Here is a 24,853-nt window from a genome sequence, read left to right as displayed (position 1 = left end):
CAGAGAAATGATGATAGATACCCTCTGGTGTAATACATAATCGATCCAGGGCTTCTGTGCTCTCTGCCCTGTTGTGAATACAAGGTGACCTTCTTGTTCAGGATGTGAGCAATTCTGTTGAACATACACATCAGTGTTATTGAGTGGAGCTTGTTGTAGTGTACCTCGCATTACCATCTACTTCTGACTCAGTGACTGACTCAAAACAAATGCGCACGCACACACACACACACTTGTGTGGCGAGGCTTATTGTCTCGCCACTCGCTGGAGATTAGCCTGCAGTTTCTAAGGCAACTGCAAAAAAAATTTCAACTCCTGTCTGTAACTGTGTCTTTGTAAACTGCTGAGAGAATGAACAAGGGAAACAAAGCAAACAAATTAATTAGCCGTGGTTAAAAAAAATGCCCCTGAGCTTTTATTTTGATCTAAATAGGAAACATTTGAATCCTGAAATTTGACAAATTTAAAAAATTTAAAAGCCAAATGAACAGTAACTCTCTTTCTTCTGAAAAAAGTAATGAATGAGATTTTATGTGGCAACAAATATTTGCATCTTTCTTCTGCTGTAACTTCCTTTTGATTCTTTTTCATCAAATATATTAGAATGATGAGCTCTGTAAGCCGGTATTGCTAGCAATTTGCCATGTGTAATCTCCCAGCATCCTTCCTTTGTTTCTGCTCTCTCTGTGTGTAAGTCGCAGTCTTTTCAATCATCTCCACTCATGTTTTATTCCACAGCTCCTCTGTTCGACTCACCCCTCTTCTGTCTTCTGTGCAAACTATAAGATGACTTATTTTTAGAACATTGTCCCTCAAATCGAAGTCGTCCTTACATGAATGACTTTCAGAAAACGACTTCCATTATCAGCAGCATCAGTACATTTTGCTTCATGCTGTAATACTGTCAATGCTATAAAATATGTGCTATTACCCATATTAAGGCAATGATTCTCCCTGTGTCCAGGATCGTATCTACTGGACAGACAGAGACAGGGCAGCAGTCTTCATGGTCAACAGGCTGACTGGACAAGACATCCACACGCTGGCTGAAAACCTCAACGACCCCCACGACATTGTGGTTTTCCACCAGCTCAGACAGCCGCAAGGTGCGTGCACAGTAGGTGTGAGTGACTTTGCTCTGTTCATGTGCCGTCACACAGTTTCCTCCCCGCAATGTGACTGTGTGAGCTAAATCGCATCCCTGTGACCAAGCTTCCTCCTCCGCGGGTCCCTGTTGACTCAGGCCCGTGAATAAATGATAGTGAGGCTTGTGAATGTGGTAGACTGATCAAAGCATCGGGAGCCGCAGTACATTCATACACATCTGTCAGAGCCCTGCCTCCAAACCCGGTTTTCTCTTACAGGACAATCCAGATTTGAATTGAAGTGAACTGAGCGCTTAATCATAAATGTGATGGCTGTGTTCGTCTCTGTGCGTTTTCTTTTCAGTGAGTCAGTTTCCATATCTATCTTTGTCCGCCTGTCTCTTTTTATTCGTAGCATCCAGCGCATCGTTCATGCCTGTTTATGTTCTAATCTTTCACTGTATTTCATCACCATCTTTCCATTTCAATATCCATCCTAGTTTGTAGTTGAACAAGACTTTGGGATGAACACAGTAGGGTTGTACCTGGCACAGAAAAAAACAACAAGTTTCTGTATGTTGCCAGATTTTATTGTTTTTATTCTTTTAGATCCTGTGTACACAACATAATTGGCTTTGTTTAAAGGGAATTCACAGCAGAGAACAATACCTTCTTCTGTCTCTGCCTGACTCTCTTTATCTCACCATGTTGAATAAGTGATAATCTTATTTACAGTATGTGTTTTTCTCTCTGTTACTGTCTCCAGGCCCAGACAGCTGTAATCTGGGCAGTGTGGCTAATGGAGGCTGCGAGTACTTGTGTCTTAAGGCTCCACAGATTACCGAACACTCTCCTAAATACACATGCGCCTGCCCCGACGGACAGGACCTGGGGCCTGATATGAGGGGCTGTGTGCCAGGTGAGGGAGTTTATGAGTGGTAATTGAGACTATTTGGTAATCAATAGCACCTGAAGGGATTTGTTGGGCAGAGGGCCACAGTGCACACCGCATGTCGATAACCAGTTTCTGCTCAGCTCAAAGAAGCTCTTATTTTGTGTAATGCGGAGTGTCTGTATGTGTTTATTATAAAAACAACAAAGCAAAACAGAGAGAAATTGAAGAAATTGCTAAAATAATGAGATAACAAGACAGAATAATATTCATAAAAATAAACATTATAAATATGCAATGAATAATATTTAAGGTTAATCTGGGAAATCATGATTAAAAATGTATGACTTGATAATCTTGCATGTCTTCCATATTGTATTATATTACCAGCTCAGTATAAGTCATGTGGTGTACTTAATGAGTATAATAAGAAAACATATTTTGAAATAATCTATGGATAATAATTTGTGAAGGTTATTTAACTGTACAAGTTTGTCAAGTACAAGTTTGTAAGCACTTGAGGGGCAAACTGCCTGAAACAGTTTGCTGTCTTGGAATGACTGTTGATGAATGCATTTTATCACAGAGGTAATAAATCAATAAATATTTTATTTGCAGCGGGTACTAATTAATAATTTATTATTGAATACGCTTCCTCCAAGCTACATGGTTATTGAACCTGCAATTAAAAAAAGATAGTTGCTAAGCAACACATAGAGGAAGTGAATACAATAACATGGGCCACTGTGCAATGCAATTCATCACAACTTAATATGATGTACGTGCTATCTAGTCTCCCCAAAGGAGGAGACAGCTGCTTTTAGCAGACCAGAGATCAGTTGTATTTACAAAGATGATAAACAGGAATGTTTCTGACTGAAAGAAGCATTATAGAATTGCAGAGATTTTAATGCAATATAGCGGTATATACTGGAAGAACAAGTGCAAAGGATAAATAACTGGTGAATGTTGAGTTTTGGTTCGCTCAGTGATATTTTGAAGTTTTTTATTCATGGATCCTACAGTACCACTGAGCCAATCACAGCCGTCAACCATATTTTATACAGCTAAAATATCAAAGAATATATCAATGCAAAATGTTTTTATCTGTGTCTGTCCAGCTGGTTTGAAGATTGATCATTTTAATCTAAATGTGTTACAGTTGTTTGCTAAAGGCACACCACTGTCAATCAAATATGATCAAATCACACCTACACCCTGATGAAGCAGATTGGCTGAGTTTTTGACTTAAACTTTTAATAAATAATATGTAAGGCCTAACCCTAACCCAACCCTTTAAGGTTATAGAGAAATACTTCTGATTTACTTCACATTTCCATATCGGCTTTAACATGTTTACAATAATTCAGTTTCTTGAGTTAAAGCTTTCTCCTTTACTCTGTCCTTGTAGCAGCACCGAGAAACGACATGTCACCAACATCCTCGCTTTCTGAGATCACACCTGGCACCAGAGCGACTGTCGCTGAAGACTTCCCGCCACCCTCAGGGGGTGTATCGCAGGCGGACGCCACCCCACACTTGACCACAGCTCCCTCTGCATCCCCCGAGCCCCTCACCCCCCTCAGCACGCTCAAGTCTGTGTCGTCGCAGGAGTCGAAGGCGCTGGGATCTCACTCTACTGCCACCGTTATGGTCGTCTCCACCACACCTGCGGGGGACAGCAGCGTCTCACAACACTGTAAGAAAACGATTATCATCCCCGCCTGTATGTGAACATGCTGAAAACACCTCTGCAAATACTGGAAATAAGTCTCATTTAGATACTTCAAAACAGATATGTGAGTATTCATTCTCTGATATTCAGATCCACAGTCACGTTCTTACATTCAGATTTCAAGATTTATCACCTCAAGACCTCCAGCCAGACTGTAGGTGATTAACATTTTTCATTTGACCTCGTATTACTTGGAACAGGCAGAGTGGCCCATTCAGGAATTAACGGGAGATGGGGTGCAGTCCTCTGATAAAGCGACACTTTCACCTGAGCGTCCTCATCTACTGCGAAGGACCTCATCCTCTTGTCCTACTCACACTCATTATGTAGCTAACAACCTCACCCTCACCGTAATGACGACATTAAAGTGAGATATCTATCTATAAGATATCTATAAGCCCCCAACAACCAGGCTCGACTGACTTTAATAGGAGTGATGGATGGTACCTTGTCGCTTTGAAAATGTCGCCTTTCCCTCCATAAATTGTGCTCCGTGTGAGATGTAGGCATGTCTGCCAGGGTGCGTGCACTGGTGTAAGTGTGCATAAATACTGTACGAGTATTAGTATGTGGTATGTAAATGAGTGTGAGCTGTGGGGTGCCACTGGAGTCCTTGATGGATGAACACTAGAAGGTCAGGGGTAGTGTCAAGGTCACAAGGCCCGCACACATAGGGAACACACTCCGGCAAATGCCAACCAACTCATCATTTTCTTCTCCCTTCATTCATTTTTGCACCTTCTTTTTCTCATATCTGTCTCTTTTTGTAAAACACTCACGGCCGTGCACGCATGATCACCCACTCCCCGCCTCTGTGTTTTATCTCCCTTCTCTTCCACCGTCTCTCCTCTCCTGCTTCTGCTGCTTATCTCTCACCCTGTTTCTCACACATTTTTTTTTTTTTTTATCCCTTGTGCTTCCTCACTCTTATCCTCCCTCACTCCGGTGTCTTTTCTTCCTCTCGCTCTAACTCCTCTCTCCCCGTTTCATGTCTCTCTTCAGCTGGAAGTGAGCATTTCCTCCTGGGCGAGAACCTGACAGTGGCTGTTTTGGGAGTGGTCATCCCCATTGGTAAGTCACCCGAAGCCTCCTTTTCAGTGTTTGTCTGTCCGTACTAGAGGCGTGCAGGGCTGCATAAAGCTGCTGTCTACCTGCTGCCTATGGCCACTCTGTAGTCCATTCACACTGACCCTGCTGTGGCAGGATGAGAGAAGCCTGGCCCTCAGGTCTTCCTCACTGAGATCTCTCAGGAGTCATTTTCTGTGCGTCTGACATCGCTGCCACACTGCATTATTCACTTCACACTGTGTTGTTGTGTTGGGTTCTGCTACAGCCAGAGGACTCCATGTCGGTAGACCTTTTATCTCAGTAAGAAAGCACTTAAAGGGTTGGTTTAGCCAAATCTGTATGGCTATTACTCTGGGTAGTGTAACCCACCTTTCAAATAGGAATACAATTTGATTAAGATAATTATTTCCCTTGGGAATATTTTCCCCTCGAGTAAAGCTACTCATGCTTTGACACCACTTTTTATATAAAATAAAATAATATAAAGACTGCAGGAAAACAAACTGTACATGTAGAACATATTACTGCAAGCACTTCCTCTGTGCATCGACAGATTGAGCCATAAACAAGCAAAATGTACTGCATGCAACAACAATACGTAATACTGACGTATATTAATCTGAGCAGAATGAGCCAGCCAGTTAGTTCAGATTGTCCTCATTATATACTTCATAAGGTGAACAGACAGCACGGTATAAAAAAAAGCATTAAATAAAGCATGAAAGCTTTATTGGTGTAATTTAATAAAGCATTATTAAATTGCTTATTCAAGGGCAGATCTGCTGTGGATGAGTTACCAAGGAAATGTGATGTAATGTGCTAGTTTAATTTTTTCTCCCTAAGGATAATTTACTCCATAGCCAGGCCCCTAATGGTGCTTTGCGCAGTTGATTTAGTCTGTGTTAAAAATGTGTAAACATTTGGTGTATGACCTGACTTTGACCCCAATGTTTATCCGAGCCACCCACACACACAACCTCTCTATCACTGCCCCCCTGCCCTCTCTGTCCCCCGCATGCCTGTTCTGCTCCCTCTCTGTGCCCGTCATTTCATGCCATGAACTCGTTATGCCTCGTTAACGCTCCCCCCTTCCCCGTGTCCCTGCCGCTGTGTGTTAAACGCATGCAGTTCCTATCGTTGCCACAGTGGTGTTCGGCCTGGTCTGTGCCGGAGTCTACCTGGTGTGGCGCAACTGGCGGCGCAACTCCACCAAGAGCATGAACTTCGACAACCCCGTCTACCGCAAGACCACCGGCGAAGGCGAGGAGGATGAGATCCACATCGGGCGGACTGATGGCATGGGACACCACGCGCACCACCACCCGTACCCGCAGGGTGTCGGCATGGGAGTTGTGGGAGCGGGAGGCGGCACGTGCCCGCAGTTCATCGCTCTGCCACTTGGTGGCAGCATGCCAGACCCAGGGACTCACTGGTATACGGAGCAGCCCATGCTCTCCACTGCGAAGTGACCCTAATGGGCTGCTTCTGGGGAAAGATGGCCGCTCAGGCGCACGCACACACAGTGAGGTCAGGGGTGACTTGGACTGAGTTTGCTGAAGGGAGGAACAACATATCATCAAGTGTTACATGCAGCCATTCACATCCATGTCCTATGCCAATTTCCATATAAAAAACAGCAGCATTGATAAGTTGAACATGATTCTTCTCTCAAAAAATAGTTTCATACCTTTTTAGTGCTGGAGCCAGCTCTATTTTTCTCTGAAGAGAATTAATTACAGAATACTTAATGCGCAGTAATGTGTTTCCAACACTGACCGAAGCTGGAATATAGAGTCAGACTGGTTTCTCTTTTGAGTTGTCTTTTGCATTGATAACTAAGTAAGGTGTGTGCCGTTTGTCTAATATTTTGTGACGGGCTAGTGAAAGCGTTTCGTCCTTGATGTATTAATTTGGGCTTTGTGTTATTCCTGGGGTGGGGGGGGAGGGTGAGGGGATGGAGCTCTGAGAACACTGTTTAGGAAGGAGGAGCTCTGAAACTGGGACAGCACCTGCGTTTTGGGACAATCTGTACAGATTCATATTAGAATCAATCATAAATGTCATCAATGTCATTACTGGAGCTGTCTGTCGTAGTTAACATTTTCATCGATGGATTTTTCTTTTGTAAGGTTTTTCATCATCTGATTTATTTTCAAGAAAGGTTACCACCTACATTTTGTGCTTTCTCTCTGGTTCAGAGTACAGCCTTTAAGGGTGAGTTGTCTAATATTTCAGAGTGCAGTTTTATACAGTTGATTTGAGAGGTTATGTTTTTATTTGACCTCCCAACACCCCAGAGTGCTAGGAGGGTATAGCCTATTTGCAGACTGGAGAGATGGATTACTTTGTTTTCTACGTGCATAGAAGATGTGAGGTTAGAGAGAACCCAGGAGTTCTGTCTTCTTTATTGACTTTTTTAGATGTTAAATGGTTTGAGAAAAGCAATAGACCACAGCTTTTAGTGAGGCCACAGTGTTACGTGGTTGACAAATATCCTCGAGTGTTATGAAATTTATTTGATCACCTACTTTTGACTGTGACAAACGCACACATAAATACACATGGGGGCACAGTGATAGCAAACTCATGTTGTTCTCCAGAAGACGGAGACAATGTGCACTTGCCCTTGGAAAACACAAACAGCATGCATAATTGCTCACCAGCTGACAATGCAGCCATTCATTGTTCCAGGCAAGATACGCACACACACACACACACACACACACACACACACACACATGCACGCACGCATTCACACAAGCGAGATAGATTCCGCGCCCGCTCTCCTCCTGAGATGGCCGATATCTGAGCAGACAGTTTAGGATAGTGCCATGTGGGTGGACCCAGCGGGTGGCTGCATGATGAGAAAGACTCATCATGTGATGTAATCAAAGAAAACAAAACTCAGACTCTGATGTAATGAGGTTGAGACCATCTTGTCCTGTCAGTCAACATGTTTCTCCCACTATTCATGCTGGTTTAGTCCCGTCATTAACACTCCATTTATTAAACCTTAAAAGTCTAGGTGTGTGTGTGTGTGTGTGTGTGCTCGAGTGTGTGTTCATTATTATGCATGTGAGTGCTAATATTCATCCCACAGCCATATTTGAACTGTTTTGTATGCTCTTTGTTGCACAACCCTCTTAGAATGCCTTCTGTATTGTGTATTGCATGGAAGAAAACAGTGTATGAAGGTGTGCACGGTGCGTGGATGAAGTGTGTGTGTGAGTGTGTGTGTGTTTGAGAGAGTGAGTATGACACTGGAGAAGCTTTGAGGGTGCTTTTTGATTCATTGAGTTGTAAATATGTTTTCATAAGGTTTTTGATAATGTATTATACAATTATGTAAAAGAAATGATGTACATAAGATTTTAGATAAAGTGTTGACAGGTATATTAATTTATTTGTACAAAGGAGAGCACTGCATTCCCTGATTGTAAGAAATTCAAGTTATCCACCAAAGTGGTTTGTGTTGTTTCTTGCTGTGCATCATTTAGCATCCTTTTTGTGTGCAACCCTTATTTCTTTGTTAGCCCACGTAAAACATGGTGTCCCCCTCCAGAAAACCTCCCACATCTTTGTAATGCTTCCCAACTTTGGTGTTAATGAGTTGATTGATTTTTGTTTATTTGTGCCTTTTTTGTTTACTTTTTCATTCTCCTCCAGTATTTTTCATGAAAAGGACAGGGATCAGCCAGCTACTTTACATGCAAAGAAAAACTGTATTAAGACCAAACTGGTTCCACTTTTTGATTTTCTGTAATGGATTACTTTTGAATATCTCTATATATTGATATATAAAATCTTACTGAAAATTTCCTCAATGTGTACTGTTTCATTTTCACACACATATTCTCTCATATGACACATATCACAGACCTACTGTTCAAGGTGAATACTTTTTTGGTAGTGAAGGTCTTTAAAGCTGCATTAATTAATATTTTTGTATTGACTATGGATCAAATGACTATGTTTAATGTGAAACCAGTTGTTCTTAGTGATGAACCCACACAGAATTATCACCCACCTCTGCTTTTCTTTTCAGCTCCATGGTGCGTTTTAGCATCTTTCAGCTCATTGTTGTGGTTTTCGGGCAGCAACTTTACTGTTTTGGTTCATTCTCTCCCTTTCATCAACCTTGTTTCCAGCCTCAGCAGGTGGCTGTTTTCAGAAAAACAAACAAAAAAACTCAACAACAGCAACCTACTGTACACTACCTGCCCAGCACATAAACAGTAGACAAACCAACTAACTGGTTAACATAGTGGGGCAATTAGCAACTAATGAGACAGATATTTCTGCAGTTGGTGGAGATCAAACTAGCGCTAAAAGAAGAGTGAATATTGGACTTATATTCGCCAGGTGCCTAGAAACACTGCTTCAAATAAATGCTAATGTTGCTTCACGTCTCCTGGATTTGTAAATAGGCCATAGTGTGCTAACAGGTTAGCCATATCAACTTTTAGCTTTTGCCTGGTTGTGGCAAGAAACAACAAATAGTGTGTTAACCTTTTACTTTTGTGATAAAACCATTGAAATATTTTCTTTGACATGCTAACATGTAGCACAAGTAGAGAATAGTCAATGTCAGCATAATGTCATTTACGTAGCAATGCAATATCTTAAGTTTGCTAATGTTAGCTACCATAAGCTACTGGTTATACCCATGTACTATATAAAGAAGGACAAAGAGAGGAGTTGATGCTTTTTGAGTGAGAGTCAGTTGGGAGGCAGGGATTTTTTTGGCGTCAGCATCTAGCGGCCATTGGTGGCATTGCACTTTAAGGTACTTCCACATTGGCTTCAACCTCAAGCCATGGTAGTTGTCTCTTGGTCACACCAGACAAATTAGATGTGTTATTTCTTCTTCAAAAGCTGCATCCTCTCAGTTTAATGCAGATCTGAAGCTGCCTTCACGGATTGTTGAGGATCCACTGACTGAGCTGCGTCCAAGTGATTCATCAGCAGACGGAAAACAGTGGTAAATAAATCCAGTCCATTATCATTATTAGACTGAAGCTCTGCAAATGCCTTTAAACTCAGCCTCCTTGTTGTGCCCCACACCATTAGGATATTATGTAATATATATTTTTTATCCAGCGGCGCCTGCAGCAGGCAAAATAGGTGTCATACAGATGTTCACTGGTGCACAAAGGCTAAGATGAACACCTTTATTCACTGTGGCATGAAGGCCTATTTGCATGGGGTGGTGTATGAATACTGTTGAAAGAGCGCATTGCCTATGCCTATACATGAATATAATAGTGAAAATACTTCTATAGTGTATCTATTCATGCAAATCATGTTTTATTTGACAGAGCAGTACTGATTTTCATACCTGTATAACTTTATTAAAGTGTTTGTGTGCTAATATTTTATCTGTGACACTTGATTGGAAGAAAGGGAGCTGATTCCATCCCCGTCTATCCATCTCTCTCTTTCAGAGGATATATATTTGCTCAGGGTCATTACAGCAGCAGGACAGTCAGTCAGCCAGGCTGGAAAAATCCTCAGGGGAAATGAGGTGGCTTTGCTCTGTCAGACAGAAATCCAGCCTCCTCCCCGTCTCTACACTCAATCCTTTTTTTGTCTTATCTCACAAACGTAATCTCAAGTCCTCGGTACAAAACTAAAGCTCTGCCCCTTACTGTTTCCCAGGGGTTTAGGAGAACAAAGGCCACTCCAACACATCTGCTTTCACGCCTGACTGGGCGATTCCAAGTACCATACAGGTGAATCTTATTGTGTCCTCTCTCACAGTGGAATTAGTGCAATTCGGTTGGTGTCATGTCTATAATTGTATGTCACACTTGAAAGGGATTAGATCTAATCCCTTGGATAGGATCAGTTTAGAATTCCAGATTTATGTATATTGTTGCTTTCTGTGTGTGTTTGATTTGGCTGTAGTGAGTGGAATGGAGGAGTTGTGCCACCTGCTGGTCAGGGTTGTCACTACAGCTACAAAGCTCATGAATGAGTTTTCAATTCACTTTGATGGATGAGCCACCATATGTTTACTTGCTTTAAACAACACCATATCATCTATTTCTATCATTTTATTAAAAACAGACATCAGAATAGCAATTTCTAGTGGATGAAATTAACAGGGTAGTTTATTGTCTCCAAAAAGGTCTTTCTTTCAAGTGCTTGACATGCAGCATTTGTGTTTTTTTAATGTATTTCACAAGCATTTTTATTTTTAAAGTGCTCAGCTGCTGAAAAGAATGCAAAACTTCCTTTAAAAAACATCAAAGCACTTGTAACTTTGAAAATGTAATTATAAGCACTGATTTTTTTGATAAATGTCATTTTCATGACCAACACAACAAAAAGTATCATAATAAATATTTACTTCATTGCATAGTTTGCAGAGCAAAGCTGCTACTTGGATGTGCAAAGATCAGACATAACTATGAACATCAACAGTAAAGACAAGCACATTTACTGTATATTGCATCAGTAATCATAACAAACACTCACTGATCTTACAAAATATATAAAAAGTCAAGCTAATGCTGATGTGCAGAAGCCCAGAATTCCGTAACAGTATCACGAAAGCAAGAGCTCAATCAAAGCACTTAGCGTCAATACTAAACTGGGTTTTGAAGTGCCTCAGAGAGATAAAAGCACATGTGAAAGGATCATAGGTCTTCTTTTCCAGTTTTCCAGCACTACAGAGCTCGAGCCTTAGCATGGGCCTGCAGCAGGGCGGCTGTATCAGTGTGGGAACCTTGCATGGTGATAGAGAGTGCAGTCCGACCACGCTGGAGGACAGAAAAAGAGAAAAACAAGAAATTAGGATAAAGTCACAAATCTTTTATATATTTGGACACACTGGACACAAGTGTGCTTAACACCTGTATCATGCAACTAGTTTTAAGGTGTAGCATTTAGGCAGAAGACAGATTCTATGTGCAAGGTTGCATTTTCAGTTCTTTCAGTTCAAAGTTTAATTAGTCTCATTAATCTGTGCTGGTGTCAAGGTGAAACATGGTTTAGAATCAAGGTAGGAAGCCTGTGTTTGATGGACAGTTTACTCTCTTAAACTGTACTTTAAAGGTCAAAACTAGAATATACATATGCATCCTCTCCTCTGCTCCCCTTCCTGCTTCCCCTTCCAGACTTGGCAGATAAGGTACTGTTAGCGGATTAGCTCATCTCAGCCCAGGGAGATTTGTCTTCACTGTAGCCCTGATTAATCCTGGGAAAAGCTCCATTCTGCTACATCCAAACTGTCAGTCCACCCACATCCACATACTGTGAGTCAAAACATTTGAGCATTCATACATCTAAGCTCCTTTTTGTGTTCATTTATGTGGATATAGAAAAGTAGATATGCCATTTTGTTGACAAATAAAACAGGATTTCACAAGAGTAATCGAGTAGGAGTCATCTTGTGAACTCCTGAAAATCGATTTAAAGGCAGGGCTGCCTGTTGAATTATAATATATTAAAAATGATTGTCCTATTAACTGTGATTCATTTGGTATAATTACCACTAAAGGAGCAATTATGACCAAGCATGAGACAACAATTAGCCTGTTTCCACACAAATGAAGACAGAACTTCTACTCTAGGATGTTTGTTTGGTGAAAGGGTTGGAGGACAAACATATGTGAGCTTTGAGTCATTCAGTCTCTCAGTTCACTGACTGAACTCTGAAGGGTTTAGCTCTGTTTGCTCTGAAAGAGAAATGTATTTTTGTTCATCTTCTATTTTTGCACCCATCTGACAAATTCTCTGCAAACTGTGACCCAATGGCACACAATCATTCTAAAAGGCCACATGTACTGTAGCACTTTTTCAAATGTTATACTCCATATCTCTTCCAGTATCACCTTGTCGGTCAGGGTGAGGTCACACTGGCTCCTCTCCAGCAGCAGCCTTGCAATGTGTGTGTAGCCCTTCTCAGAGGCGAACATCAGGGCCGTGGTTCCCTGGCTGTCCTGGATGTTAGCATCTGCCCCACAGCTCAGCAGCAGACGAACCATCACAACTCGCCCGTGTCTCACCGCCAAGTGCAGTGCTGTCTGGCCTGTCTGTGTTGACAGGGACAGACGACAGAACAGAGAAAGAGAATGAGGATTTAGAGATTGGTTAGAAAACACTGCTCTCTTTCCTAATTTCCCCCTTATTTACAGTAGATGTTGTTCATCTTAGTTCAAAATATCGCCTTTTGAGATTCACTGTCTTGCTAAAGGGCGCTTTAAAGACACTCCAGCAATTCATTATCAACTTTTATGAAGTTTGGGGTCTCACAAGAGGCACATTTTTTTTTAAAAGATAAAAATTGAAGACAGACATATTGTGACTTTATGTCCCTAGCATCAGTTATCTTCAAAAACACTGGATCCTACATTTCCCATAGTTCAACTCAATATCATCCTTCGTTAGACCCAACCTGCCTGCTAAATGCCCACATATTTCAAACTCCATCCCCCAATCTGAGACAGCCCTGATGACATCATCAGGATTAAAAAAAACTCCTTTCAGAGTTACATGCTGTAAGACATTAAAGTTTTCACAGTCTTAATAGTGCTTTTTTTCTGACAAGTTTAATTTGTAACATTGGTGAAATTTACTACTTAACATCTGGAAAACAACCTGCACATAGCATTGGGAGTCAAAGCCCCTCTCCCATTCACATTTCACCCAAAAAAGCTCCCCCTTTTAATTACTCATGTTACATTTGAACAGTGATGGCATTGGTGATGATACCTGGCTGGAGCGAATGTTAATGTTGCTTTGCTCCATGAGCCTGCGGACCACCTCCATGCCACCAGGGCCTTCAGGGGCTGTGAGTGAGGCCAGCATCACTGCTGTGTATCCAGCGTTGTTCCTGAGGTTAACATCACTCACACCTGTGGTGCAGAGATTTACAACATAAATAGTTTGGTAGTGACTGAGTGCATGGCATACTGAAGTAAATTCTGTTCAATTCTGTTCTGAAGAGTACCTGTGTCCAGTAGCAGGCTGACGATGCTGTAGTTGCAGTGGGACACGCTGTAATGCAGGACTGTGTTACCGTTGTCGTCAGCTAGGTTGATCATGAAGGCCAACAGTGCAGGTGTTACCTTCTTCACTTCTCTCAGGTACACAGCCACCCTGTCGGCCATTGAACCCTCCTCTGCTGCCACACCGAACCAATTTTGAAACAGCATGACAAGGGCCTTCCTCTGGAACATAGAGGAACACATGAATGATACTAAAAATGAAGCTTCCTGACATGGATTTGGCCAATGCTTTAATTAGACATATACAATTTGTCACCATAAGCAGCTTCAGTAAAGTCAAGTTTCTTTACATTTGATTGAAAGTGTCTGTGAAAGAATGATGACTACACACCACGTCATCGTTGGGGTTCTCCATGTTGTTCATGTGATCTTTGAGGAACTGACAGGCAGTCAGAAATTCTGCACTTACTGTCTCCCTAGAAGAAAGTGCACATGTATGTCAAAGAAAGAGAGAATAAGGGAAATTAGGCCTCACAGCATTGAAAAAGATGAAATAAAAACATATTCCCTGAGGAGTAAACACCACAATTAGAAAAACAAACACTGATAAGTCCTCTGTTCTGGTCTTCTCACCTGCCCCTGGTGGTTGTTTCGGAGCCAGAGTTGCCCTCCATCTGTTCCCCTAGAGGCTGCAGTTTTTCCTTAGCCATTTTCTCTGGAGCTTGCACAGACGCTACTCCTCCATCTGTCCACCCTGATCCTGTTCCTCCTGATATCATCTGTCTGTCTGGGCTCATTTGCCTCTCTCCCTCTATCCCTCTCTTCTCTGGGTCTGCATCCACCTGGGCAGCAGCCATCTCCCGAGGGCTGATGCTGCGCTCCTTCTGCTCCCAATTGCCATGAACGCTCCACTTCACACAATCCTGCCCAAGGAGATTTCCACTTGCGGTTGTTTTGCGTCTTTAAAATAATTAAAGAAAGGAAAGCAAGGCGAGAAAATTGAAAGAATCTGCTATCTAAATGTTGGCAATTGACTCTATATGAATCTGTTATAATCATCATATGATCATGTTCTGGTTTGCCTAGTTAATTAGTGAAAGAGGTCTGTGAATGTGAGATCTTCCAAATAAAGATAAAGTTTGGACAGTTCAGCTTTCACATATTGTTTAAAACCAGTAGCTGGTGTTTTCCACATTTACAGCATCAGTAATCAACCATTTATCCCTACAATGTCAAAGTTGGCTCATTTAGGAACAAGACAAAGACTTTTGGAAGAGATTGCTGATGCATTATTCATATTGTATGATCCAGGATAATTTAATCAATAGTTACTAAGTACAGTCCTTTTACAGCTTCAAAGCTTGGTGTAGCTTAATTTTCAAGAGCAGTCTGACTTTGTAGACTCATAGAGAACTTACATATTAAGGTAATACTTGACCAAAAAATACCCTGACTCTCTGAGTCATTCACTAGTTCTTAGACATGGGAGTCAACGCTTTCCTCAAACTGACAACTTTAAAAGGAGTGGCATTCATCTTTCATTCTTAAATTATGATGTTTTTCTCATTCAGAACAATACAACAGCAGCTTAAAGAAGTTAGTATGGCTGTAAACAATGTAACCAATAATCATGACTCTAAAGGTTGCAAAAGTCAGAGACTTATCTACTAACCCTTCATTAACACCACCAGAATGTACGCTTTTTGACTTCCAGCCACCTCCGTCTGTCTTCATGATGAATTTACAGGCTACAGAGAGAAAAAACACACAGAATGTGATGAAACATGAAAACAGCTGAACAACAACATTATACACTCCTGTTGAAATACATATTCATTATAGTTAAATCCCTGTTTCACATGCTGCTCTTAAAGCTATATTGTAATGCTCTGTTTATGGGTTCTAAGAAATGCTAATATTGTTTAATCGTGTTATTTGATACCCTGAACATACATTTAGTCAAAATTGTTTACATTGATAAAGAAGAGATTCAATGAAAGAATAACTACAAAAACCCAAACCAACAACAACCATGTTTAAATCTAACTGGTAAATTTTGATTTTGAATTTGTGCATCATGATGTAGTCACTGCTAAATTGTAAAAGACTTTCAGTTTTGACTTTCAAATTGCAGCAAAATAAAAAACTTCCCTTTATTTTGACAAGACTTCTGTGCCGTGAGACAAAATGTGTGGATATGACTTTGAACACATTCAGCAACTCTTTGAAGTAGTACAGTGTTTCGTAATTGAAATTTAAATGAGATTGTGGTTTTTCAACAACTGCCAAAGTCCACACATGAACTTGCTCTTACTCATGTGTTGATACAGCTGTTGAGTTGCCATTCTTTTTAGTGTTGTAACTGTAAGAGTCGTTTCTATTTTGTGTCGCTAATATAAATGTAGCTCTGCTGGATTATCTCTCATCACTGTAATTTTAATAACCACTTTTAACCCTCTGGAGCAACAGCAACACTTCTCCTCATTCACATTGTCTCTTGTGACTCCCTCGTATGTAAACTCACAAACGTGAAAACTAGTATTTGAAAGTTTCAAACCATGATTTAAGGCTGTGCAATAACTGACTTACTCTCCTTTCATAACCTTAAAAATGACCTCACTTACCAACTAGTGACCACACTATGCTTCATAACAAAATCATGAACAGTGAATTAGCTGAAGGGCATGATCCACTCTCATTCTTCAGGCTGATGTTGAGTGGTTGAACATGTGCATGTATACCTCAGTGTGCTGTGGTTGGCTAAGTTATTAGCCTGTCCTATATGTGAGATGTAAAGTCCTAATAGTCAGTACTTCTTCTTTAGTCCAGTTTGTTTTGGTTGACTCTCGAGGAACAGGTCCTGACAAAGGGCAACCAACACATTTCTTCTTGCAGTGCTATATAGGCATTTAATAATCATTTCATTGATGTGATGGTCAGTCTGTGGACTACAATACCTTCATCTTGAATCCTCTCTCCATCACTATGTCCGTGCTGAGTGTAGTAGGAGGTAAGGATATCGACGAGTCCCATCATCTCCTGCTGCAGGGAGTTGACTTTAGGGTCTGGGTGCCGTAGCGGTTTACCACCCTCAGCCGATGTGCCATCTGCACACAAACACTCCCACTGCTGATCCAGGAGTCTCTTGATCTTCTTTATGTGGTGGACAACCATTGCTGTGTCTATACCCTCAGCAGGTTCCACAGACACTGGTGGACTCCTTTCCGTGGTAGGGGCAACGCAGTCTTGATGCTGACTTCTTTGTCCATTTGTGGTAACATTTCTTGCGGTGATAAATGCGTCTGGACTTTTTGATCTCACCACCACCTCATCTCCATCCTGGTCTACCACCACCCTCTCTGCACGGACCCACACCCCAGGATTCCTGGTAAGGTGGTCAATGTTCTCATCTTTCCTTCTGCTCTCGTCCTGCTGCTCCCTCAACAGCCCTGAGACCCTCTGGAGTTCCAGCCCAGTCTCATGAAGCTTCTGCTCTAGCACAGCTACCTTGGCCTGCAGGGATGTCACCGTCAGCAGCTCATCCAAATCTGTACTAGTCCTCCACTCATGTGTAGGATTGGAGTTGTCTTGGCTGATACTGTGATTTCTAGGAAACATGATATGACTTTCATGTTGAAGCCTTTTGCTGTCCACAGTGCCATAATGGGAGGAGGTGCAAGGGTCTGTGGTTCCGTTCATGGATGGAGGTTGGATATGTGGATTCAGGCCCAGACGGAGCCTTTCTCTTTCCTCCTGAAGGATGCAAATGTGAGCCCGGAGCTCTGGAATGACCCGCACCTCCATCTCTAGCTCCCCCACACGTTCCAGTGCCTCTGTCAGGCGCCTCAACAGCCCTGAGCAGTCCTGGGTGCGAGGGCTGTCTGAAGAGTAGAAGATGTCTTCACAGGAGGTGTTTCCTCCACCAAGGTGATCCCTTGAACTTCGGAGGCTGCCAGGGTCATCCGTGGACTCTGATCCCTGTCTCAGCAATACTGTGAGAGGCAGACTGGAGGCACGGAGGAGATGAGGTCGGATGTGCTCACCCAAGGGTTGCTCATCAAACTCCCTGATTCTGGCCTCCATTTCTGCCAGAGATTTTAGGCCTGTCGGAGAAAGTGACGACCTGTGATCATATGCGCAGGAAGTGTAGCCATGATGATGGCCATCTGACAGTCGAGACCTAGGGGCAAGAGCTCCTGTAGACCCCCAAGCACTCGGGCGGTAGCCACACCCAGAGGGGTTAAGGTGCCTGGGAAGAGTGCTGGCCCGTGGGCCCTTGCTTCGGCGCTGGATGGGAACTTTTTTGATGGTGTTGCCTTTTTCTATGTCATCTACATATTTCAGGAAGTCCAGGTCAAGTCGAAAACCATAAGGGGTTTCCACCGAGTAAGGGGGCTTCCCTTTAATTCCATTCTCTGTTGTTTTATGGGATGAGATATTTCCTGTAAACATTAAAACAGCAATTTAGAATCTATAGCACATAAAAGTCAGATTTGGTATAATTCTGTCATGTTTGGGACTCGCTTACCATTTTGTCCCTCCATCATTTTGCTGTCTTTAGTTTTCCAAACAATTTGTTGTCACATTATCTGGTTGGGTGATTTGTTCCTTACAAAACAAGCAAAATAAAATCAAATACTGGACTGAATTTAGCCAACAACACATAAAACACATGCTAGGGCATTTCTACAAGAGGAAGAAGAGGTTGTTGTGTGGTTATCTAATAAAATATTGAACATATTCATGATTTCTAGAGGCAAGCCAGATTCATTTTGGCATTGACATACTCTTGAGGTTCAGCTGTGGTATTTTTGGTGAGAGACTCAATTTTAATTTCATGACCAGATGGAAGATCATTCTGAACAGCAATAGTGCTTTTTTGTACTTCATTCACAATCTGCCTCTTATTCATTCTCCCACATGTAGCGCAAAACACAAAACACAAACATTAAATTACACTCAAATGCTTTCTTCTTCACTATCATTCTCCTTTTCTCTCAAAGACCTCTGTTTTTTCTCACGCTCTTGCTGCTTCATTTCTTCCATGGATCAGGCTGCTATTATTCAACAGTGGCAGGCCTGATGTTCACTTGATTACAGCCCTGCCATCCAGGACTAGAGCTGAAAATAACTTTAGACAGTTTAGCCCAGCAGCTATGGCCAGCAGAACAAAATATACTCCTACAGACATAAATACAGACAACCATTGTTCTGACTCACTACTTTTCCCCCTTCTTGCTCCATGCCTCCTACTACAGTAGTTGGTCTACGCTCCTCTCTCAGATCACTGGTTTACTTTTGCTAATCTCTGTCTCACAGTTCATTTCACTCTCTTTTTTACAGTGCATGGTACATCTGCCCTTTTGATCGGCCGACTCTTTTTTCTTATGTCTTTACTGTATATAGTCTATATTCTAGAGTACATACTGTAGCCTGTACTCTATATAGTCATCTCTCTGCCTACCTCACTCTCACAGTGTCTCTCGCTTCCTTCCTCACCTCCTCCCATGTTTTCCCTTCCCTCTCCCTGTGGCAGCTCGCTGTCCTCTTGAGGCGCCGCAGCCACCGAGCCGCAGCCCCAAACAATGTCAGCTATGCAGTAAACAGACAAACACCACCAAATGGCCCTGCTGGGAATTTTGACCTCCACCATTCACAGGCTCTCCAATGACTAGCAAATTACAGACAGGGATGTGCACATTTTCACAAGCTAAGATGTAAATGCACATATACACTTGAACTCAAGGATGCGTGTTGTGAATATATATGCACACATGCATACTTATTTTGTATGTTGGCCTTTGTAGTTTCCAGATGGGTAGAGTTTGTCATTTCATGTGTACAAATGTAGGTGATTCAAAGAAAATAACCAACATTATATTGTGCACTCCTTTGTGAATAACAAGTTAACATTATGGGTGGGTGTTGTCTGGATTTATTTTAGTACTAGTGCAGATATGATAACAAAGTTTTGGTATCAATACCAAAACAATTTTTTTGACACCTTACTTTGTTTAAAAAAAAAAAAAAGAAAGTTTTTCCACAAAACCTTTCTTTCATATAAGAAAAGAAGACAAAGTTCTCAAATGCTATATGTAGTCTGAACACAAGCAGCCTTACAAAAATTTTATACAGGAAAACGTCATGCAACAAAGGTCCCCAGCTGTATTCTCACTGGGGACATTTTTCTTATATTTTTAAATAATGTTTTCATAAGTCTGGTGAAAGCATCTATCATAATTCTTTTTCACTACCTGTTCTGTTGCTCTTACAGAAATCTGATACATGTGTTATACATTGAAACTGATACGCTATGCATGTTGTTATGCCAGTGGGGTTTTATAATGTTGAGAGGAATCTTTCAGCACACAATCTGACAAGTCTAAGTTTAGCCCATACATGTGGGTGTAAAGCTAAAGTACATGTCTAGAGAGGATCGAGACCCAGACATGTACCTTCATTTTACAAGCTAATTGAAGATCATTCTGTTGAATGTACTTCTGGTAGAAAGACAAACCAGAAGAGAAACAAGAAAATGTATTTAGTTCTGATGAAATGTGTACAGAGCTAGTAAGGAATTCAGATTAGGAGGAGAGCCTATGTTGACTACACGCAGAGACTGTTTTCACTGTTGACTCTGTCAGTCAGTGCTAGACAGCAGAGCACCTGTCGCTGCAGACATCTCAGTCAGTCTTACTGTTGGCTCGATCATCAAGTCCAGAATGCAGGCGGCTGGCTGGACTTCAACAAAACACTTTCGGGAAAGTATTTTACATGAAGAGTTTCATTTCAACCTGGAACGTTGATAATGTGAAAAATAGGGTGATAACTCCAAAGAAATTTGTGAAAGAAAAAAATGTAATCAAACGTTGTAGTTAAAGAAATAGATTGACATTTTGGGAAATACATTTATTTGCTCTCTTGCTGAGATTGATACCACATATCTGTCCATTAAAAGTGAAGCTACAGCAGGAGACAGTTATCTTAGCATGGACAAGACGCAGGGGAAACAGCTAGCCTAGCTCTAGCTCCACATAGCTCACAACCCCAAGATATAACATTTATTAGTGAGCTTTAGTCAATCTGGTTGGCAGATTTTTTTAACCTTTGGACTAATCCAGGCTAACTGTTTCCCCCTGTTTCCAGTCCTTATGCTAAGCTAAGCTGACCGGCTTCTGGCTATAGCTTCATATTTAACAAACAGATACAAAAGTGGTATCAGTCTTCACATCTAACTCTCGGTAAGAAAGCTAAATATGCATATTTCCCAAAGTGTCAAACATGTCTTTTAACTTGTCCGAAGATTTGTGGAAATGTCAGAAGATCAACATTAAGCTAATCAAAACTTCTAAAGCTTCAGAAACAGAAATGTTACATTTTTACACTATTCATTGCCTGCTTTCAGACAAACAAATAATATTCAACGGCTGTATCCCTCATGGCCTCTCTTTCTTACACCTAAATATAGACATAGATTTCTTCTTGACCAGGTTACCACAGAGGAAACAGCAGAGGTAGGGTTAGGCAATTCCTAAGAGTCATTGCCTAACTCTCTACACATTTCCATGGCACAGGTTTAAATTGTCTATGCTTGGAGCAGTACACCCACCTCACAGGAAACCCAAGAAATGAAACGTAAAATATTCGCTTTACCCCAAACAGGCCCCAGCCAAACAGTACTGCACAACGCTACAGTAATGCTGCCTCTGCACACACTGAACTCAATCCAAAGTCAAGCATTAGAGTGAGTTGAATTTTTTGTGAGGTTTTTAAAATCAAGGCGTCCTTTGTATCCAGCTAAAACTCTTGTCATATTTTAGTTTATAGGAATGCCACAGCTTTTTGAGTGGCCATTTTCCTTTATTTGAGTTCTTTTCACCTCTCTGTTCCCACAACAGCTGCTCTCCTCCTCTGGGTAAGTGTGTCCTTTCACACACAGACCTTTTACACCCTCCCTGCATCAGCACAAACCTCATAATCACAACATCTCTATCCACAGCATTCTTTACCGAAGCCACAAATTAAATATGAACTCAACACAAGGGGACCATTCTTCCAAAGCAATGATAAGTTCTGACACTCAGATGAGGACAAAGGGATCATTTTAGATTTTAAATTTAAGTGTGAAGCGATTTGAAATGTGTTTTAGTCACTGATGATACCAGCAACGGTGGTTGCAGTGCTCATTTTTAGCCATGCTGGTGGTTGGCAATGGTGGTTGATTGGTTGGTCCACTACGTCCAGACAGAAATATCTCAGCAACTGTTTGATGAATTGCCATGACATTTTGTAGACATTCGTGGCCCAAAGAAGGAATCCTAATGACTTTCATTATCCTCTTCCTCAAGCTCCACCATGAGCTTGACATTTGTTGCTTTTAGTGAAATTTCTCAACTATTGGATGGATTATCATGAAATTTGGTACACTCATTTATGTTCAGGATGAATAGTTTATAGTTAGGGGATCATTTATCTTCTAGTGCCATCATTGGGTCAAACATTTAATATGCTTTGATTAATGACCAAATACCTGCAAACCTAATGACATTCCCATCAGCCTCAGCTATGCCTTTTGTTTTGCGCTAATTAACAAATGTTAGCATGCTAAGACGCCAAACTAAGATGCTGAACACAGTGAACTTTTTACCTGCTAAGCATGCATGTTAGCATTGTCATTGTGAGCCTGTTGCAGAGAAAAATAAAGGAGCTGTCATTTTTGGACACTCAATCACTTTGTCCTTGCCATTCACTCATGTGTACTCTGTGTTTGGACACAACCATTTTTTGACACCCTTCATAATGTTTCAATGCGTGACTTTCAAAAGTTGAGATAATTAATGTAATCCTGAATTTGAGACCTAATGGAGATTTTAAAACAATGTAACAATGCTTTCTCCATGCCCTTTGCCCGTCTCTGAGTTTCTCCCACTGTCTCTCTTTCTTTTTCTCTGTCCATCAGTCTGTGCAGTATGTAATTCTACATGTTTCCCTGTCTATGTTCTGTTCCCAGAAAATCATTCCTCTCCTCTGTTTTTTGGCTGTACAGACGGTGGTTTTTCCAGTGCATAACTCTAAACCTTGTCTTCTGTTCAGAGTTGATTTAGAAACCAAAGCCAACTGTTTGGACTCAAGCTCCCCCCTACTCTAGCTGTCTCTTCTTTTTTCTCCTTCAAACTCACATTTTTCACTCTATTTCTGCCACAAGACTTCCTAGAAATCCTCAGGATCTGTAGTCTTTTTTGCAGTCTGTATGTTTTTTTTAGGGATTTTGGACCACTGGAGTTGTCCTGGTCCTACTCCAGCAGCAACAGAGTCAGATTTGCATTGTGGCATCTAAGCCTCATTGTGTGGTATGTGGATTCAAAGCTCTTAGGATGAAACAGCTGCCAGGGGCTTCATGCAAGGAAGAACGCCGTGGTATGGTAACATGGAGAGGTTAAAATAGAAAGTATGTTGTCTGTGTGTGTTTTTACGTGGACGTGTGTGTTGCTCAAGTGCACTGCTGTACGATATGTGTAAATATAGATGTAATAAAATGTAAATATAATTCAAGATTTAATCTTTAAAAGGCTAAGTTATTCTCCTAAAAGTCTGATTAGTATTCAGCACAGGCCCAGAGGTCCACTCCATACAATTTGTTAAATCACGTTAGAGTCAAAAGCTTTTCTGACCCTGAATTTAGATCAGCCAGTCTCCCAGATCGAAGACATTCAAGGTCAACATTCAGCATCTCAGCTTTGATTAACAATCCAATTCAACAGTCCTCCACCGGCAGAGAGATACGAGATGAATATTAAATCAGAGCTTACCTTGTGACATGTGTTCAGCAGTTTCTTCTACTTTGTCTTGCTGATGTGAGGGCGTGTTTGTCAGGCAGTCCACTACAGTCTGCTCTCAGCTCAGTTCAGCCTCTCTGTCTGTCTGTCTCCTGAGAGGGCAGGGAGGTGCTGTCAGGGAGAGTGGCATGCCGTGGCTGTTTGATAAATGCCAATGTGCAGCCCCTGCCATAACAGAAGCTGGGTTTGCTTGTGTGTGTGTAAAAGAGAGTGGGGAGGGGCTTGAAGACATGCCTTCCTACTGTACGTCCTGTCCAACGAGACTGACAAGTGGGCGGCTAGACATGGAGAACCACACCCACTCCTTCAGACATCAGCGAATAGGAATCCAGAAGTGTAGCCGGGCTGGGAAAGACAGCAGCTCTTCTGGGACCCCGGTGACAACATGTCAAAATATGGAGCATCTGGTATGAAGTAAGAGAAAGTACCAGAGTCACCTTACCATTTACCATCCATAATCATCTCAGATAACTTCAGTGACCACGCAGCACCTCGCAGACCTCCCTCTAACAGAATGTGCAACTCTATCTGGTGTTATGGGGTCTCTATAATCAAGTAAACATGGGGGGGAGAGCAGAGGGCTTGGTGCCATCCATGGGGGTTAACTCTCAGTGCATACCTCTCATTGCTCATGGATCCTCTTTCAGCCTGTTACCAGCATCTTCCTCTGGGGCAATACCATCATGCCAGGAAAGCATAATCATCATCTGTTCTTCATAAGGACACTGTATGATAAGTAACAACTGTTACTGGTTGCCTGTTCTTTACCACCAAATTTGTTGTGAAAAAGTGGATAATGCTTTTTAGCCACGCTAGCAGTGTGATTCTAAGGATGTCGGTTTGATGGTTAATCCCCTACTTCGGTCCAGACTGAAATATCGAAATACAGGCTGGATTGCCATAAAATTTCATACAGACATTCATGGTTCCCAGATGAGGTATCCTAATGACTTTGGTGCTCCTACGAGGAATCCAGCTCCACCATGAGGTTGACATTTGTGGTTGTGAGTGAACTGGTTCAACAATTCATAGCCCCGCAGGGTGAACTGTAATAAATTTGATGATCCTCTCATTTTTCATCTAGCACCATTATCAGGACAATAATTTTCATTTGTCAAAATACCTGCAAAACTAATACAGTTCCCATCAGCCTCAACTGTACTTTGGATTTTGCACTAAATAGCAAATACTAGCATGCCAACACGCTAAAATAAGATTGTTAAAGGGGACATATTATGCACATTTACAGGTCTATATTTTTAATTTGATTTAATCTTATTTT

At 41.6% G+C, this 24,853-nt stretch overlaps 2 protein-coding genes across 3 annotated transcripts in view; one reads left to right on the top strand and one right to left on the bottom strand.

Annotated features, from left to right (window-relative positions):
* LOC121908429 (low-density lipoprotein receptor-related protein 8-like) overlaps positions 1-6,708 on the top strand; it is an 80,779-nt gene extending 74,071 nt beyond the window's left edge. The window contains exons 14-18 of one of the 2 annotated variants that reach the window (XM_042428442.1): positions 966-1,107; positions 1,853-2,005; positions 3,393-3,677; positions 4,716-4,784; positions 5,910-6,708. In XM_042428442.1, coding sequence (XP_042284376.1) covers positions 966-1,107; positions 1,853-2,005; positions 3,393-3,677; positions 4,716-4,784; positions 5,910-6,250 — 990 coding nt within the window. In that variant the 3' untranslated portion in view covers positions 6,251-6,708. Of the gene's footprint in view, positions 1-965; positions 1,108-1,852; positions 2,006-3,389; positions 3,678-4,715; positions 4,785-5,909 lie in introns of both variants that reach the window. The other variant, XM_042428441.1, reaches the window with a different exon arrangement.
* Positions 6,709-10,828: 4,120 nt separating this feature from the next.
* LOC121907976 (KN motif and ankyrin repeat domain-containing protein 4-like) lies at positions 10,829-23,949 on the bottom strand. Its single transcript, XM_042427590.1, has 10 exons — positions 23,545-23,949; positions 18,264-18,343; positions 16,693-18,177; positions 15,408-15,483; positions 14,369-14,695; positions 14,127-14,211; positions 13,738-13,957; positions 13,500-13,642; positions 12,620-12,820; positions 10,829-11,545 (listed from the first exon to the last, which is right to left on the bottom strand). The coding sequence occupies exons 2-10, from the start codon at positions 18,280-18,282 to the stop codon at positions 11,453-11,455; spliced, it is 2,649 nt and encodes an 882-aa protein (XP_042283524.1). The 5' UTR covers positions 18,283-18,343; positions 23,545-23,949; the 3' UTR covers positions 10,829-11,452.
* Positions 23,950-24,853: the final 904 nt, after the last annotated feature.

The sequence above is a fragment of the Thunnus maccoyii genome, chromosome 12 (assembly GCF_910596095.1).
Source record: "Thunnus maccoyii chromosome 12, fThuMac1.1, whole genome shotgun sequence".
In the NCBI taxonomy this organism is placed as follows: Eukaryota; Metazoa; Chordata; class Actinopteri; order Scombriformes; family Scombridae; genus Thunnus; species Thunnus maccoyii.
The sequence above is the reverse complement of the archived record's forward strand: the minus strand, read 5'-3'. Positions and strand labels throughout refer to the sequence as shown.